An 18842-nucleotide genomic window follows, 5' to 3' on the forward strand; every position below is an offset into this window, starting at 1 on the left:
GACACAAACATTTCACCTGTTAAGACTCGGCTTTGGCGAGGGGAAGCCGTTGATTTCGTAAAAAGGTTTCCAACTTTGTACCTTCTCTTCGTTGGAGGCCAACAGAGACTCCATCCCCACCTTCAGCCGCTGGTACTCCTGGTCTGATGAGGAGGAAGGAGGCGTTAAAGCAGAGACTGGGGGCAGGGGGAGGGGCAGCCCTCGTCACGACAGGAGCCTGACGCAATGTTGGGCGACGGACACGGCAGCCATGCTAATACGAATAAACAGGCGAAGCAAACCGGAGGCGACGGCGCCATCACCTGGAGCTCCTCACCACGATATGAGTGATGTCGAGGGAATCCATGCCGACCAACAAACGACACGGTGGCGAGAGCTCTCGTCAAGATTCATGCGACTTCTCACGTGAGGGTTGCGCAAGCAGCACAGACCAACAGACCAGGCCAGGAAAGACTTTAATATCCCTTTAAAATGCACAAGGTTGTTTCAACAGGATCATAAGAAAGTTACGCTGTTTTTTTGTTTTTTGTTTGATTTTGGAACATCTTTGCTGTTCATTATTAGGTCACAAAGATAAATGAATATTATAGATGGCTTTTTTTCATCTGATGATGTTACTGTATTAAACAGAAACATAAAAAATGTAAATAAAAAGAAAATAGGGCCGCATCATTTATTCAATTAGCAGTAATTGATTTCGGTTGACTGAATGTCAATATTACTGTGTAGCAACAGCACATTAAAAAATAACGTGTTAGTTTTCTTTGCATCTATTTTATCAGACGCATCCATTTCCATTTGCTGTACGAATAGAGTAGTCACGTGACCATTTGCGCCCTCTCTAAACAACACCTGATTGGTCACACTCAACAGAGAAGCTAGGGTAAAAAAAAAATAAATAAAAAAAAAAGGCTTTTTTTATTACTATGATCAATTATGTCGCGGTCAAGATTTTAAGGTATCCTACCAACAGCCAGCAGCCATCTCTTTCATAATGGTGACCTAATAATGAGTTTGTAAAGCGTGGACTTAAAAGGATACTAAAGCCTTGAGCTCTTTAGTTTTATGTAGCAAAAATACCTAAATCAACCAACAACGTGGCATTTATCAGACAAAAAGCACTTAAACACAATTAAAAAAACAAAAGTTTCTGGTTGCATATCAGTCGTCACTTATCCATCCAGCACTTTCACTGCTACGATAACTGCACAGACATAAAGCACTTTGATGGGGGAGCGAAAAATGAAAACACACAACATCACACCATGCCTTACATTTGTTAATCAGCTGCTTGACATACACCTCCTCTACAGCAGAGGGCAGCAGAGAGTCAAACAGTGTAAAGTCGAGCGCGGCATGTGGGGAGAGACAGGTTGATTAGATGTGGCAGTAATCCGAGTTGACAGACACACAACTCATCCACATGAGTGACTGCACGCCGTCAGCTGTGTGTGCGTACCTCTCTCGGCGCTGTCATTGGCCGAGCCGCCTCTGGCCAGCAGCTGGGTCTGCAGGCATTCGATCTCGGCGTCTTTGGAGGCCAGGAGCTGCTGCAGCTCGGAGATTTCCGCCTGTGGAGCAGAGGCAGAGAGAGGGCGCTGTGATGGTGAAGCTACTCTTCCAGGTCAGCGGACATCCAGGAGGGAGGAGGAGGAGGAGGAGGAGGAGGAAGAAGAGGAGGAGCGGCGAGTTGACTCCGCACAAACAGGCGCGTTTTATCAGCCCTGCTCGCTGAGGCAGCGTGGGTGTGCCAATGCACGCTGGAATTCCATTCAAGTGATAGCGACTGGAGTCGGAAGTTACGGAGGCGGGGGTCACCCTCTGACTGCTCAGGACACGCTGTGAACCAATGATAATGTGTTTGTTGAGAAGAGCCCATAAAATGAAGTCTGGGTTTTTTGACATTAAATTTGAACCTTTTGAGATCTAATGGCAGATAAATGAATGAAGTGTTTCGTTAAAGCTTATTGCCAAATTTGCACGTAACTGCTTTAACCTTCTTAACTTTTCCCTTGTGAAAATGTTTTGGCTTTTTAATTCAACGCTAAACCTTTTTATTTCATAGCTCTTGGGCAGTGTTGAGAAGATTACTTTCTAATTGTAATTGGTTACGATTACAAGTTACCCTATTGAAAATGTAATCGTTTTAGTAGTTTTAAATTTAATGGATTACATTTTGATTACTTTTCTATATTTGAAATAAATGCTCTCAACTGTTTAGACCTGACAGTTTTAAGCTTCCAGCAGTACTCAAAACAGAGAGAGACAATTCAACTAGCAGGCGAGTGGTTGGGCGCTGCAATTTCGAACTGGACCGGAGAACCAATCAGAAGCTTCGTAATAGTATCAAACTTTTGTTTGTGGAGGGTTAGAAAAGAAAAGGACGGTGCTTGTGCCAAGCCATTGCATGAGAAAACCATGCAAAGCAACAAAAATAAAATTAACTTAAAGCCTAGACTTTTGCGTAAAAATTGGGCAGATTAAAATCAAATTGTACTTCCACGAGTAACTGTAATTTAATGACACATGTTTTTCACATGTAACTGAGTACAATTGTCTTTATTTTGTAAGTGAATTACTAAAAAAAACGTTACATGTAACTCGTTACTCCCCAACACTGCTCAGAGGAGAGTTAGCTCACGGCGCCTTTAACGCTCACGTGACCGAGCCCAGCGCTTCGTGACCACGAGCCGAGGGCTCGGTCACGCTAGCATCAGTCTCGGAGATGTTTTTATTCCGACCTATGACCATTAAAGCCCGCATGACTGATGGCTTCCGGAATGTGTTAATGGTTTTGGGGCGCTGCAACGCCCTTCACTTTACGTCTGGCTCGCTCCGTCGCTCCGCGGCACCTTCCTTTCCGGTCCAGCCGTAAACGTTGAAATCCCCTTTGTACCCGCACCTTGAGAAGAAGGGTATTAAACTCAACCCTAAAATTAACCCCTTCATGCATAACGGCTGGGTCGAATGGGTCGTCATGGCGGCGCTGCACACAATCGAGCACAATTGACGTCAGAGCTTCACTTTATACACGGCCGCCCTTCAGCCACACGTTGAAATGGAACTTCATTGCACTACTAGGACATCCACCTACAGTAGGAGATATCTTTTTTTTTTAACATCAAGTGCATTTGATAAGCATAGTAATATAATCTCTAAATAGAAATACACATGGTGACAACATAAGAAAAAATGATATACTGTTTTTCATGCCAAAGGAGAAATAAAAAACTATCCTGACTGAAGTTGTTGTGTCGACACGTACTGGGAAAAATTAGCCAATCCCAGCAATTTCTGATCCGTTTATCTGACACAACTTGGAATCACAGCTGTTGACAACAGGTGAGAAAACAGGAGAAAACAGGTGGGTGTGTGTGGACACAGTGCTACGCTAATACTATGAGCTTAACGTCGCCTGCAGCTGCTTCGCCATAAAAGCACATAAAGCCAATGGGGGGTAAAATATTGCCCTGGGTCGTTTTGATGGTCAGCGAAGAGAATTTTCACAATTCCCAAAGGTCAATTCAAGGTTATGAGTGTCCAGGCACTGGCATCTACATCTTGACGGGACGGAAGGCTTTAACTCCCTCCTTTAAAACAACATGTAGTTTTTTTTTTCTACTCTAAAATTGACGGCATCCGAATTATAATGATAGATTATCAAAGTGTGACATGTCAAGTAAGAAAAATTCTTTGAATTTAGAAAAACTGTATCTGTATACCAGGTTTCAGTAAAGAGAAGACGTGCGTTATATAACGCAGGTGTCTTGGCACTAAAGGAGTAAAACCTCAGCAGACGTTTTCCGCTCTCCATCGTCGAGATGTCAACATGACAACAGCAATGAGTTTGACAAGAGTCAAATACATGCGATTAACAGCTGAGAGAACAACAGTCTCTCAGGATTATTTTCTCTTGGTTTGTAACCTTCTCACAAAGGCTCCACCTCACTTCAGGCGCTTATTTTAACAGAGCATAACACACAAAGTGAACCGTTTAATATTCAACATGAAAACTGGACATACACACACGACACTGCTAACACATCCAGAGCAATTCACAACGTCCATGGACACAAACTATGAGAAAAATGTTGGGATGAATGAAAAAACGAAAAATTCCACAGCCTCTGGGCTTTGAAATTTTTCAAGCTAGATTTCAACACAATCTGAAACATTTAGGGAGATCCATTGGCATAAAATGGAATAAGAGGAGTTTTTTGTTTTAATCAAGTAGGGGAAACGAAAACTAAGATACACTGAAGTCGCCTTGGGGAGAAAAATATTTACAGAGCGACGTGGTAATACAGAGTATTTCAGTCTAAAGTTAAAGTCCCAGTGATTGTCACATCCCGAAGGATGAGAAATTTGTCCTCCACATTTGACCCATCATCCCCTAAGGTAGCGGTGGGTAGCAGAGGTGCCGCACCCTGGAATCTTTTGGTGATCTACCCTCCCACCCCCCAAGTCCAACCCAGAATACTGAGTGCCAAGCAGGGAGGCAATGGGTATCATTTTTACACTCTTTGGTATGACCCGGCCAGAGATCGAACCCACAACCTACCAATCTCAGGGCAGACAATCTACCATTATACCACTGAGCTGGTCTACAGACTGGTCTATTGGCATGACCTCAGGCAACCCATTAAAACTAGTACATCAGTGTCAATTTGCTGCCTCGAATACCATTAGATGCTACGATTTATCACCCACAGGGGATGTCAATATTTGGTGCCTTATGAAAGAATCAAGAAAAAAAAAGTGGAAAAAGGAGATGGCAAGAAGAAAGAAACAAGAGCAGCGAGAGCTTAATCAGGGTGGAGAGGAGGCAAGCAGATGCAAAAGCGGAAAAATGGAACACCGGTGGGGAAGAGGTAAGAAAAAAATAAATAAAAGTTTGAGAAAAAGAACACAGCGTGAGCGGAAGCAAACAGACGGCAGAGAGACAACAAGAGCAAGAGGCAGAGGAGGCACCTGTGCGCTGCGCCAGCGCTCCTCCCAGTGCTGCTTCTCCAGCTGTGTGTGCTCCACAGTCAGCTTTAGGCTGGACAGCTGGGTCATGAGCGACTGGTAACACACATGGAGAGAATAAGAGATGGAGAGCTAGAGGGAGCAGGAGGGGAGGGGAGGGGGAGGGTAGCAACAGGGGGTGGTTTAGAGAGGGAGGGGGTGGGGTTGTAAAGGTGGCGAGGGGCCGACCGCAGAGGGAGTTAGCAGAGGAGAGGAGGAGAGAGTGAAGGAGGGAGGGAGAAAGAGAGAAAGGGGAGGGAGGAAGCAGTGTAAGCGCAGAGAAAGCAACAGCAGTTCAAACACCTGCAGCAAACCAGTCAGAAAGACAGAGTTGGAACGGAGGTTCTCTCTTCCCCAGTCTGTCGTTAACGGGTCGGTGCCGCGCAACCGAGCCAACGTGCTCGCACTCATTAATCGGCCATATAATTCCTAGTTTATTCTTCCTTTGTGGGGTTTTCGTTAAAGAATGAATAAGTAACTTCTGATTTAAAAAATAAAGAAAAGTTACTGAAATTTGAAAGTGAATACAAAGTATGAGGCGTTTTCATACAATCAGGTGACCAAACATCTCGTTTTCCTTCCCTGGACATGTCCCGTTTTTGCATCCAGTATTTTTTTCTTATAAAGTGATAAAATACCGTAAAAAAAATATTTTCTATCCATACAGAAGATATATTGAAATATTTGAGTAAACCTACTGTACTGTTGGAGTATCTCATTACTGGGCCAAGTGTCCTGGTGTTCGGTTAATCAAACACGGTCACCCTGCCATGCATGTCTTTAGTCAGTAGTGATAGTGGTAGACACTGGTTATCTTAGCATAAAAACTTGACACATGCTTAGTTTAGAGCAATAAATCAGGTGAGTTAAATAGAGGTAAATGAGTGCTGGCCATTGTGAGTGAGAACTTGGAAGCAAATAAATAAAGAAATAAATACTAATTGAAACAAACAAAAAAAAAAAAACTCAAAAGTTTTCAGAGGCACCATAAGCTTTTTAATGGTAAAATCTGTCTGGTTTACTAAATACTTTCAGACATGTTCCACTGTGCTGAAGCCCTAGAATTACAGTCAGGACCCAGAATGCAGTTCTTCTGCCCCGTGTGGTCAATCCTCATGGCTGTGGCTGTAATGGCTGCAGTCCTGCCGACTGGTTGCACTACATTACTTTGTTAAGCCCTTTAAAGATCTGCTAATGAGACTCTCCTCAGCCTGCAGCTGCAGCTGTTTATTTATACTCTACTCCTCCAGCGCACATACCGTCTGGTGCGCATCACAAGCTCGCTCGCTCACTCTCTCACTATCTCCTCAGCCCCAACACACAGGCGTGAATGCTTATCTCTATCGCTCTAACGTACACAAACTGTGGTAGGGTGTCGTGTGCTGCGCGCCGTTTCATCAAATACCTTGGTGCCTCTTAGTTTCCTCTCATACTGGCCCTTCTCCCCCTCCAGCTCCTCCACCTTTTTCTTCAGCTGCTTCACCTCTTGGAGCAGATCCTGCACACAGAGTAAAGATACGACAGCGCAACCCGTCACTTCAAAATGTCTTCTCATTACTTCTTCAAAACTGCAAACAGTCATGCGGGTGATTTGCAATTTGCTGCAAGACAAAAAACAAACAAACAAACAAACGGAAAAAGACCTAAATCACAGTCTACACAGACAGTACATGTAAGGGAATCGGAAGGCCGGATGATATCAGTGCTGTTATAAACGTCTTGGGTGGGGCTGGACAGAGCAGTGGTTAATATCACAGGAAGTGTGATCCTCCCCTGAAAGAGATACCACAGCATGCAGTTATCGACAACCAGGGAAAGGATGAACCCGACGACCCAGAATGAGGCTGCACACCGACCAGGCTGCAAATTTGTCACTGTGTAGAGCCCTTTTTTTGTTTAGCGCTGCGTATCATTATGAGAGCAGTAAGACGACCCATCCACCTGGTCAGTGCAGGAGGAAACGGACAAACTTTTGTTAGTACAAGGGAACCAGTACCATGCAAGCACACCACATCAAATCACTTCAACTCGTCCATGATTTTAAGAGGAAACACATTTTGATTGGGCTCAATTTTTCTTTATTCCCCCTCCCAAATTCTTCAAACACTTGAGGAGTTAAACAACATGAGATCAGTCCTGATTTTAGATGAAACCGCAAACCCCTCAAATGCATGGAAGTATTTGGAAAAGGGGCCTTTATCCCTGCAGGAACCAGAGCAGTGCAGGGGCCACGGCATCCAGCAGCACCGACACACGCAGTCACTCGCATGAGAGAAACTGTTAGTCTTGATTCAGTGGAAATATCCAAATACCCGGTAGTGTGCGGACGTGTTAAAAAGGGGGAGGAGAGGAGGAGAAGAAATGATGGGGGAGGAAGGGGGAAGAGGAGTTCATCCATCAAGTCTCCCTACGTGCACAGTACGTCCTCCACTGTTGGGCTGGGCGTCAGAGCCAGACAGGCTGAGGTCTGAGCCAGCCGAACCCAACCGAGGGCACTGGCCCGGGGCAGGGCCGCCTCTGGGCTCCCCCTGCCGGGCCTCCCTCTCTTCCAGGGCCCGTTTCTCCTGGATACGAGTGCTGATCTCCTCCTGAAACCTGCACATCTGCTCCTGAAGCTCACTGATGAGATTTACCACACACTGCGAGGGCAGGAGTAGGCCGGGGGGGAGAAAATGAAGGGCAGCAGATTAGATGGATTGATGAGGAGGGGAGAGAAGAAGGTCAGAAGTCAACAGCAAGTGATGATGATGAAAAGAAAAGAGCGTAAACATGGACCTGGTTATCAAGTCAGTAGATAGTAATGACTCTTTCCAATGTCTGACTTGTGATTTTTACCAAGAACCAAATCGGAATCCCCTTCCAATTCAATACGTTTGGAAGAAGAAACCTAACAAATATATTATTTGCAGTGTTGCAAGCAGAAGATCTGATACTGGTAGATCAGATTAAAACTGTCAATTATAAAACAGCAGAAATTGAGCTGCTCAGGTCAACCTTGAAACCCTTTTTTGATTACATCCCATTAATCCCAATCATTGCATATGATAAGCAAATACCAAGAACTTGATAACATAATGAATAAAAAATGCTAACAAAAGTAAAAACAAAGCAAATACAGATAACACAAATATATTTTATATTACTTGAATAATTAAAAAAAAAGTCCCTTAAGCCATTGTGTGTGTATGGAAGCGCATTGCTGCCACCCTAGAAAAACAAAACAAAACAAAACAGGAACCTATCACGTTACTTAGTGATAATTTTCACGTAAATGCACTTGCATCAACTTGAGTTGATTGAAAAGGAACCCACAATAGGACAATTCAAAGGACTTTTGTGGTTCTAGAAATCTAGTTGAATCTAGCTCTGTAATCTGTGTACAAATGCAATAAAGCACTCACCCCCGTGATCTGTTCTAATCACTACAAAAGCGCATTGCTGCCACACTAGAAAAAAGCAGGGCTCAGCATCACGTTATAACATGAAAATCATCACAAAACAACATGACGGTTTCATGTTTTCATGTGAAAAGTATCGAAATTATTACAAAATAACGTGAACATTTCACATTCTAACGTGCAAAAGCCTTGTCACAATGTTGAATTAGAGTGAAACATCTGTATACCTGGAAACACACAAATGACACACACACACACACACACACACACACACACACACACACCCACACACACACACACACACACACACACACACACACAAAATCCAAGTATCAGGTCATTTCAAGGTCATCACAAAAAGCAGACAGCCAGGTTTGGAGTTTGAATGGCAGAGGTGAGAATGAGAACACCTTTTGTCAACACTCTCTCCACAGGTATTTTTGGTACAAGTACAAAACTGATTGCGAAGCAGCACAGCAAGGGAACGACAAATTCCAAGTACCAAGAAAGGTTCTAAGGTTCCATTCAGTAGTTCCTGCTAGGTCGCTGAGAGACAGCTGAGTGCAGCCTGAGTGACACCACATTGAGGCAGCCAAGTTTAGGATGAACTGAAGATGTGCCTTTACGTAAAGTGGCCACGACTGCCACAGCTCAGCAGGCAGGCCTGCATGGGAAGAACTGTGCTGTTGCCTTATTATTGCCGTATGTAGCCTAATTCAGGGAAGGAGAGAACAGCAAACTACAGCAGGATATAGTAGGCAATAAAGACTATGGAGGTATTTTCACACACACACTCTACTTCGGTCATAAGAGGATTTATTTAGCAAGAACCCAGTTAATGACTTCTAGACTCTCTTGCTCGCCGACCAATGGTTTCACTTATCGCGCTGCCCTAGATTGGCACTGCTCAAATCCAAAATTTGTCAAGAACAGACTGGATAGTCTCGCGGAAAAACGCACCGAGTCGTCAAAACAAGTGAAAAACAATGTGTCAGACTTGAAAACTTCTACTCCAAGTGAACCTCCTGCTTTGTCCATCAAAAATCAGCAAAGAGCTGAAAACAAAGAGCAGACGACGTCTTAGCCTGTTCCTGAAAAGCCTGTGTTAGAGTGTCAACGGTGTTGGATGAACGCTGTTGGATGGGTTTCCTGAGGTGAAAGTGTTTGGCCCTCAGGAATGTTCAGAGTGGATGCTGGTCATTCCTTGTGCCAGCCGACCGGAGCCTCGCAGCTGTTACTAAGTGCGTCCGTGCGCACACGCACACACACACACACACACACACACACACACACACACACACACACACACACACACACACACACACACACACAAGCGTTTTGCCCCGCAAAAAGTCGTGCGGTGTCAAATGCCGTAACATGACCAAAGTAAAACATCGGACAGGATGGATTCACGTGTTTACTTGTGTACTGTACAAGGGTAACCAGACACAGGATCTGGTTACTAGGGCAACTATGTGTCAACTTGTCAGCGTTGAGACAGCTCTGTTAGAAAGCACAGAGGCACGACCCAAGGAGAAAAGCAAGGAGCCTTAAGCTGCAGGGAAGAGACCTCCTCCACCAGATGGAGAAAATGAAGAGGAGAGGTGTGGTTCTTTTTTGCTGTATAAACAACATCAGATGTGACCTTTACCCTTTTACAGGGCGAGGAACCACATCTGGCCACTTCCAAAGGAATATTATTACACAAAATAATACACCAATACATGCTACTCCTCCAGGAGTCAGTGGGTATAGAAGATGGATGGATGGAATATAATAAATACAAGAAGGACCGTTTTTTCTTGTTGCTGGTTAGATAAGAAGGATTAAACCGTTTGTTTCTTGGTTCCACGCAGTGACTTGCTGAATTCATTTTTACACTGTATCAAGGACTGCTTGACTGATGAAGTTCCTCATTACCAATGTCGTAATGTCCAAAATGGAATGAATTTTCTTATAAATTCTTATATGGACAATTGACTGTGTATTAACACTTCTTAAACTTTTATTTAGCCTGAAACTGACCAATTTTAAAAGCTCACTCGTGAAAAACAATCTTCTTACATCCCAAATTGACAGTCTAGAAGTGACATTATCTAACACCCAATTGTCTTTCTGAGTGCCATACATAGGCTTAAATCTTGAACGAGACTTTACTGTCATTTCTCCTCCTGTGTGCATTTAACAAAGATGATTGATAACAGAATGATTGTGGTTTTGAACCAAAAACAACAACGATGGTCCGCAATAGGAGTCGGACCACCCTGCCTAAAGGGAGACAGTTAAAGCAAGAAGCTTTTCAAAAACAATGCTTGGACGAGTGGATAGAAGCGAATGTCGAACAAAACAAACTGCTTTCACAGTTGACATTTTGGAAAGAACTACTAAAGGGAACATATGTTTCTAATACTGCTAAAGGTTTGACGTTCTCTCCCATTAAGGTCAGAAAGAGTCCAGATGACAACTTGATGAGCCTCATCCAATGTTTTCTATTAGCTGATCTCAGATGGACGACCGTCTATCCATCCGTCCTCCATCACCGCGTCTCCTGCACGAGGGGTCGCAGGTCTGCTGGATTCTATCCCTGCTGTCCCGAGGCAAAGTTTGGGATACGCCCTTGATGAGTTGCCAGTTCATCATTCAGCCTAAGATGCACATGTGAACTATAAGTCATGGTGATGTATAACATTCCATCCGGGATGTGGTGTTACGCAGATGTTGTCTCTGTGCCTTTCGTTATTTCACGATAGAGGTTCTTCCACGAAAATGAAGCTTCATCCTAAAAGACTTTATAGCGTGAATATTTGTGTACAGCCAATTTCCTGTCAGCATGGGGACAAACGTAACCATGCAATTTCAGCTTCTAAAACGGTTTAAAATGTTGGCTCTAGCCAGTTTTGTAGACATTTTGTAGAGAGGCAAACTGATTCCAGTTCAGTTAGTTTAACGCCGTCTCCTTGCAGAATACCAGGCGGAGGTTGTGGGTTTGATCCCCCCGGCCTGAGGACTTGAGGACCAGCGCGAGTGTGAATGGTTGTTTGTCCCTGCGATAAACTGCGAAATGATCAAGTTTGCAACCCCACCGTCACGGGAAGACAGCTAGAAAATGGATGGATAGATGGAAACTCCTTCCAAAGAGTCAGAAGAGAGTCGGCGCACACGGGACTCTCCAGGATTTGTCGCGTCAACATCTTGCATGTTCACTTCGTGTTGCACTTTGCACGTTGTGCCTTGCGGGACAGAAGATGATATTTCCAGAGTACATCCTCATGTCATTTATCATCTTTCCATGTGTCTCTCATCTTGTCCCTCGGACTACCCTCTCCTGTCTTCATATAGCCCCTCACTCCCTCTCTCTACTTCTGCCAAGGCTTATCATGCTTCATCTACCCATGTGTGTGTCTGTGTAGGACAGGGCCTTGCAAGTCAAAATTGCTGCATACTGTTTATTAAATCAAAGCAGTGCCCCGTGGCGAAGATTACCTTGCAGCTTTACACGTACGCTCGACTGAACCACACGAGCAGCCTCGCCATCTTGGTCTGCCGGGAGGCAAACGGCAGCTGGATGCCACCATGAACACAAACGCCACACAAAGAAACTATTGAAGACAAGCAGAGAAATCTCAACCGCATCAGGGCAGCATCCACGTGGCATCTGACATCTTGACAACGTTTTGATTTCTTTCATCTTTGTACTTTCTCAATTTCCCTCGAATTATTCAACTTTTTGTTCATGTTTTTTGTTCGTTTTGGTTTTTTTTTTCGTGTCATCATGAGAGAAATCTGTGGTACCCATAACTAACATAACTAAACACGGTGCCTGATACTGTTGACCAAGACGGCCAAAGAGATGGTTGCGTATCCAATCAGAAGACCACAACTGGTGCCACTCCTATGAGCTAAGAACAGGAAACTGGGGCTACAATTTGCACACGGTTGCGAAATCGGACTGCAATCTGAAATGTAACCACTTGGTGTTGCTGTTTCTTTTTCTAAATCTCTAAATATTAACAAGTTAGGATTTAAATGTGACAGTCTTAATATTGCTGCTGACCATATTGAATAAAGCACCATTATTGAATATGGTGCATTATTCAAAGCCCAAATCCTCTCAAATATGACCAACGTTTCCAACACCATGTTGAATGTACATCATGAAGGATTGATTAAGCCTCTCTGAAGTATCATGGTTTCCAACCTAATACTAGTAAGGTTACTGAATAAATTAGCTGGTGAGTGAATACGTTCAATACAATATTAAAGACCAGGTTTTGCATTTTTGAGGGAAAAAAATTTAAACCAGACTAAACACATTGTTTTTTAGAAATGGATAATAACGCAGCCTTGACTTGAAAGTGGTGTCAGTTCAGTGTCTGGCAGATCACCCACACACTGCTACTAAAACTGCCTGGTGGGACCATCTGAAATGTTCTGGCTTGTTCCAAAGCCTCAGCGCTGCTTGACTCTCATCCAGACACATTTCATTGTTACCTCAGCCAATGAGCTTGGATGGTGGCCCTGTTCTCGCTGGCTGCCTTGTTGCTGACTGGGTGACAGATGTGGCTGCAACATGGTGTTGGGAAACCCCTTTCTTCATTGACTGTTTATACTTGAGACTTTCTTTTTTGGATGTGATTTGGCATCAGCTGACAGTTCCATCATTGGTGAAATAATGGTACAACTTCACACGAATCACACCAACAAACTCACTGCTCTACTGCCAGCCCAGAGGTGAGTTACAAAATGAAATTTGCGACCTGCGCTTTTACATTAGCCCACATATAAATTGATAATCTGCATCTGCAATCTGCGCGATGCGTTTTGAAGTTTGTCTATCAACTCTTTTGACAGTAAGTTCAGCATATATGTCTGTTCTGTTATGTGATGTTATTTGTCAAGCCAAAGCTACATAGATCAATCTAAATTGTAAAAAAAAAAAAAAAAAAAAAAGTCAAATCTAATAATTAAGCAGGAAATGCCTTAAAAATTCTATACAAAAAGCACTTCTTCGTTTGAGTTCTCTTCCCAAAACCACAGTGGCGCCCTCTTGGAAACCAGTTATTTTAGTTGCGTTTGTGGTGGAACATACTGACCACAGCTCAGAGTGGATGTTGTTACTCCTCTCTTTGGCTTGACCATGAAAAAAATAAACAATTATCTGACACACATTCTTGGGCAGCTGGTCTCAGAGTAAACACGAGCAGCCTTATATGTCCCCAACAAGCTCCGACGGAATGCTTTTGCTACCTCACACCGAAGATGGGAAAACATGCCTGAGGTCTCTCTCTCTTTTTTTTTTTAAGATAATATGGCTCACCTTATCATCCCTTGCTCCGAGAGCGAAGGAATAACATGGGCATCATGCTTCGAGGAGCGTTACCAAGACATAATGCCATGCAGTGGCTTTAACAGGGACTAAAACCTTGCAAAGTCACAGTTTTAGTGCATCGCTGCCTCCCCCTCGGGAAAACAGCAACAAAGAGTAATGCATTTAGACATTTGGCTCCTTTACGCGCGATCCGGCGGAAAGAAGCAGCGATTACACCCCAGCTTAGTTGCCTAAGCTCTTCTTGCGGACAAGAAGGTTAAACAAATGAGGCAAAGCGAATGTGAAATGTTTTCGCACAAAGTCATGCTGCTATTCCTGCAGCAGCAATGCTAACAAGTTGTTGTTTGGCAGTTAAATGTTTTCTTTTCTTATTTTTACCGGAGCAAGAAGAATATGTTGAATTGTGTAACAAACGCAATTGTCTCCCGGTTGGAACTTTAAATGGGAAGACATCAAGCGAGTAATCTTTGCCTTACCTCAGCTTTGTTCTGTTCTTTACTGGCGGCGTCCTGCGTCTGTGCGTTGCTGCTCGTCTCGTCCATGCTGACCAGCTTCAGTTTGAGGTACGACACCTCGTCCATCAGATCCAGCTTCTGAGTCTCCAGAGACGTCCGGCTCATCAGCTCCTGGGTCACAACACACACACACACACACACACACAGCAAGTTAGATGAACTGAAATGACCAGACTGAGCTGTGTGAGAAAACCGCAACAATACACAAAACAAACGCACGTATATCACAAATCCAGGCAGAGAGTAGTTGGCACGCTGCTCCACTTCACAAACGTTCTTCCCACACTGACAGAGCAGACGGGGCTGGGGGCCCAGACCCCACAATGCTAAATATATACACACTCAGGCGAGCTAGGAGCTCTATTAATACATCTGTGCTTCTTTGGTACAGGACGGAGTAAAAGACGAGGTCCAAATGAGAAACACCCCATGCATCTCTTTTGCTAACTGTGGCTACTTTCATTTCCCCAAATGAATGCCACTTCCTCCTGAGTTGCTCAAACTTGAGCTGTTATGGAGTCATCTCCGCCTTCCAACACTGTTCTTGTGAATTACTAACTGCTAATTACGGCTGAAAAACATGGTTGAATGAAGAAAATCCATGATGTAAGAAATCTTACGTCTATAATCACATTACAAATGAGTGTTGAGATCAGTATTTGAAATAAAAGCACTAAACTTAAACAGTTTTTATACAGATAGCATATTGAGACAACAATCCAAAAACGGAGCAAAAAAACTGCAATAAAAACTGCAATCACCTGAGCTCTCTCTCTCTCCGTCGCTCGCCCTCTCTCACACAGGCACAGCACACGCACAGGATAGTTGTGGCAGCTGGTAGTGTGTGAGTGTGTGTGAAATCTTACACCAGGGTCACTTAGAGCAGGATAAGCTGCAGTCTAAAGAGGTAATTAATCAGAACTCGGAGTCGTGGCCTCAGCTCGGCCACCTGACGTTTACCTTACGTCACGTATGAGGCGCAAGCTTTCACTTCAACCTCCAGAAGTGTGTTAAAGCACTAACAGAGTGGCACAGCAGCAGAAATGCTTGAACTTGAAGTTTTTAATCTCTAAGAATGTCAAACTGAGATAAAATCATATTGTTTTAAATGTTTTAGCCTCTGTGTGTGTGTATGTGTTTGCGTGCGTGCGCGCTCGATCTATAAATGAGACAGCGACTGCCTTTCCATTATAGTTTTACGCAAAACAAAAGCGATATTTCAGGAATTTTCATCAAATTGCGATTTCTAAGGTGTTTCCATTGAATGGCCGTAATTCTCGTCAAATGTCGTCCCGCGAGACCCCAACTTTGAGGAGGGTCATTTTATGATAAATCTGCATTTCAATGTTGTTCGTTGTCAAGAATAGTTGCAATATTTTTTTTCTTTGATTACTTGTAAATCAAAGAGTCACGTCTGGTGGTTAGAGGTTGTCACAGTCACCAGAGTCAGATCTCCATTTGGGTACTGTGGATGTGTTGCAGATTGAAAAGAAGGAAGGAAAAAAAAGAGAATCAATACTCAGCAGCTAATATCGATATTGTGGCAGATGGCATCAATAAGTCAACGCATGAAATACACTGAGTGATACAGTCAATTAGCTTTAGCGGTTTAAACATTAAGAAAGGTAATGACCCTTGACTGATGTGTGCATTTGGCACCAAACCGATTTAGACAGAAGTCCTTTTGTCTTAGCATTTTTTTTCTTTCTAATTTACTTCCGTGTCCATTTCCTGTCATTGATTCAAAATAAAAACCAAAATTATGACTCAGTACGTGGGCGGACTCCCTGTGGCATTAGAAAGCTGTGCACAGGTGTGCGTTTGTGTACGCTGACGGCAGGCTTTTGCGTAATTAAAATTACCCGTGGTTCCCACGGTGAGTCGGAGCCACGGTCGCACAGATTGGGAAAACGTGACAGCATGACGGCGATAAATACAGAAATACGACGCAGTGACAATGCCTCTTCGCTTGCGGTTACACGAGTTGACGAAAAAAGGGATTGTGATTTCCACTCCACACATGCTTTTTTAAAAACATACGCCGACGATTTGAGAGAATCACAACACAAACGGAACACGACGGACGCAGGCTCTGAAGGCAGACAGACATTATCTCTCTGCGCACTCCACCTTCAGCTCTCTCAGCAAACATCTTGTATCGCATTAGCTATTTGACCAGGAGCCATTAACCAGCGCGCTCACACAGACACACACTCACACTGAGGGCAACAGCTCTGCATGAGAGCACCTAAATGCAATACAATCTAAAGACCAGACCTCCTGTGCCACTGGACAATCAGCGGTCCTGCAGGATTTTTTTTCTCTCTTTTTTTTTTTTTAAGGCACAGGTCAAAAGGTCACGTGCTGAGACAGGTGGACGTCCTCGGTCTGAAACTGATTTTGGGGGGGGGGGGAAGAAGAGAACGCGTTTGAAACCCTGGACTCCGTTCTAAAAACTCCATGCACTAGGATCAAAAAAGATTGATTGATGTCGGCGCTTTTCGCCATTGGTTGCACACAGCGCAGCTGAGCAACAGCAGATTGAAAGCAGGTTGGGGCGACGCGGACCTTGTGCTTGTGTTTATTTTAAGGCTGTGCTCTTTTTATCCTTGGTCATGACAACGAGGAGCACAAAGAGCCCGCTGAGGAGTCCCAACAGAGGGCTGATTCTGTGACAAACAGAGCGTGGTCCTTGTTGTGTTCAGCCTGGCAGAGATCACAACACTTTGATGACGTCAATGAAAAACTGGGAGCGACTTGGAGACACCTCGTGTTTCTTTATACTTTGGCTTAGGAAGATGTGTGGACTTGCAAGTCTCAATTGAACGCTGGTCGTGAAAAGAAGAATATAAATTGCACAAAGTCGCTCGATTTTAAATGGCAATTGCTTCGCCCTTGGAGCCTTTTGGTCTGCAAATGGCCTCAAGAACAATTTGGAGTTCAAAGACTCCAAATATTTTTCATGTCATATTCACAGGAAAGAAGTAACACTGACAAACTGATTGAATGCACAACATTGAATGTAACCTTTACTTCTTTCATTGCAGATAAAGCGCTAACAAAATGTGGGTAGAGATCTCAAAACATCTGCTGACAATTCCTTAAAAAGCAACGAGTGGATTTTTAAAAAAAATTTGACTCTTATCTGTGGAGAGTCACTCGTCACAAGTGTCAACAGTCCAGCCAGAGGTCATGGCAGCAAATCCATGAGAATGTGCTCTTGCTGCATTCATTTCCACAACACATGTGATTAAACCACCAGGTTTCTGGGAAAAAAATATTATTCCAGTTAAACAGTCTTATTATTGGCCAAGCTGCCCCACCCTACCAAGGGAGGAGAGGGCACGACCTTTAATCCGGCCTGCAGGCATTTTCCCAGTTTGGAGCCGTAATGATTTGAGTAGTTGTTCAAGAGAGATGTTCATAGTTAAGCGGGGAGCGGGGGCGTCTTTGCAAAGGGCTTTCGGAGTATTAAAGCGTGAAACAGCTGCTCATGAGCCGTTAGCCAAGGAGCGTAAAACAAACAAATGAACAAAGAAGTTTTTATTTTAAATCCGTGTTATCCGCATGGTTTTGCTGTTAATGTTAAAACTACAATGCAACAGAGGGGTTGATGAGTCCAAGAGGTTAAACTGGTGTGGTCTGAATTAAACACCGAGCCACTCCTCTATTTAATCATTTTCAGCCCTGCTTTGATTCGCCTCGCATTCATCTCCTCTTTCAAAGCAGCAGTACAATGTTCCAGGAATGAATTATTTCATGCTCATCGCAACCGCATGGGTCAGAATCTAATGAAAGGTAAAACCCTGGGTTTACCGCGGCTCCATGGAATTCACGCACGCCACGCGTGGGATAAATAAACCGAACCTCCGCAACTGCCGACGTGTCCTTGGAAAGCATCAAAAGGCTTCAGCAGAATGCCTGAATGGAGCATGAGACCAACTGGAGCTCTTTAATAAGCCGCTATGCAACATTTAAAGGAGAATGATAGTCACGAGAATGAAAGCAAAGACATTGAATTCACAGTGTGTGTCCAAACTTATGACTGGTGGTGTATATACACATTTCAAATATCAATATTGTTGATCTGCTTGAGGTTAGACTACTTCACCCTGACATGACTGATCCCATCATCATCACATCACGCATTAGTTTGAAAGCTTTGACTGGCTTTGTATCTGTATAATTACCTGCATCTTGCAGTGTGTTTTATTTAAAGCGCAGAAAGGAGTTGCCGCCCCTCTGTGTCAGTGGCATCGCGTAACCGTGTCCCGTGTTGTGAACACAGACCCACAATCTGTGCAGCCGTGGATGAAAATAAGGATGGACCGCAGTTAGCGTCATTCCACTTAATGCAAACCCGAGTGTGCGACCTAATCAGGAGCTCCATCCTTCTTTTCACTTACTGCAGAAGAAACGTAGCAAGACAACGCACTGTGAAGGCGACGTGTGAATCCGTTACCTGCTGCAGCATCTGCTCTGTGGAGGCCAACTTCTGCCTGTGACCCTCCAGGGAGCTTTCAAGGTCTCTGATCTTCTCTCCTTGCGCTTCCACTTGGTCAGTTAGGACGCTCACCTAACGGGTAACACAAA

General features: G+C 43.9%; 1 protein-coding gene across 19 annotated transcripts in view; it reads right to left on the reverse strand.

Moving 5' to 3' along the window:
- The window catches only part of ppfibp2b (PPFIA binding protein 2b), a 68398-nt gene that overhangs the window by 17124 nt on the left and 32432 nt on the right, over window positions 1–18842 (reverse strand). For 12 of the 19 annotated variants that reach the window (XM_076042544.1, XM_076042541.1, XM_076042542.1 and 9 more), the window contains 7 exons: window positions 18712–18825; window positions 14211–14360; window positions 7419–7646; window positions 6413–6505; window positions 1460–1571; window positions 1275–1307; window positions 82–143 (listed from right to left, as the gene is read on the reverse strand). In XM_076042544.1, coding sequence (XP_075898659.1) covers window positions 82–143; window positions 1275–1307; window positions 1460–1571; window positions 6413–6505; window positions 7419–7646; window positions 14211–14360; window positions 18712–18825 — 792 coding nt within the window. Of the gene's footprint in view, window positions 1–81; window positions 144–1274; window positions 1308–1459; window positions 1572–6412; window positions 6506–7418; window positions 7647–14210; window positions 14361–14468; window positions 14649–18711; window positions 18826–18842 lie in introns of those variants that run through there. The other 7 variants (XM_076042545.1, XM_076042552.1, XM_076042559.1 and 4 more) reach the window with 4 other exon arrangements.

Source organism: Nelusetta ayraudi, unplaced genomic scaffold (assembly GCF_046127955.1).
Source record: "Nelusetta ayraudi isolate G7.1 ecotype Tasmania unplaced genomic scaffold, CSIRO-AGI_Nayr_v1 ptg000071l, whole genome shotgun sequence".
In the NCBI taxonomy this organism is placed as follows: domain Eukaryota; kingdom Metazoa; phylum Chordata; class Actinopteri; order Tetraodontiformes; family Monacanthidae; genus Nelusetta; species Nelusetta ayraudi.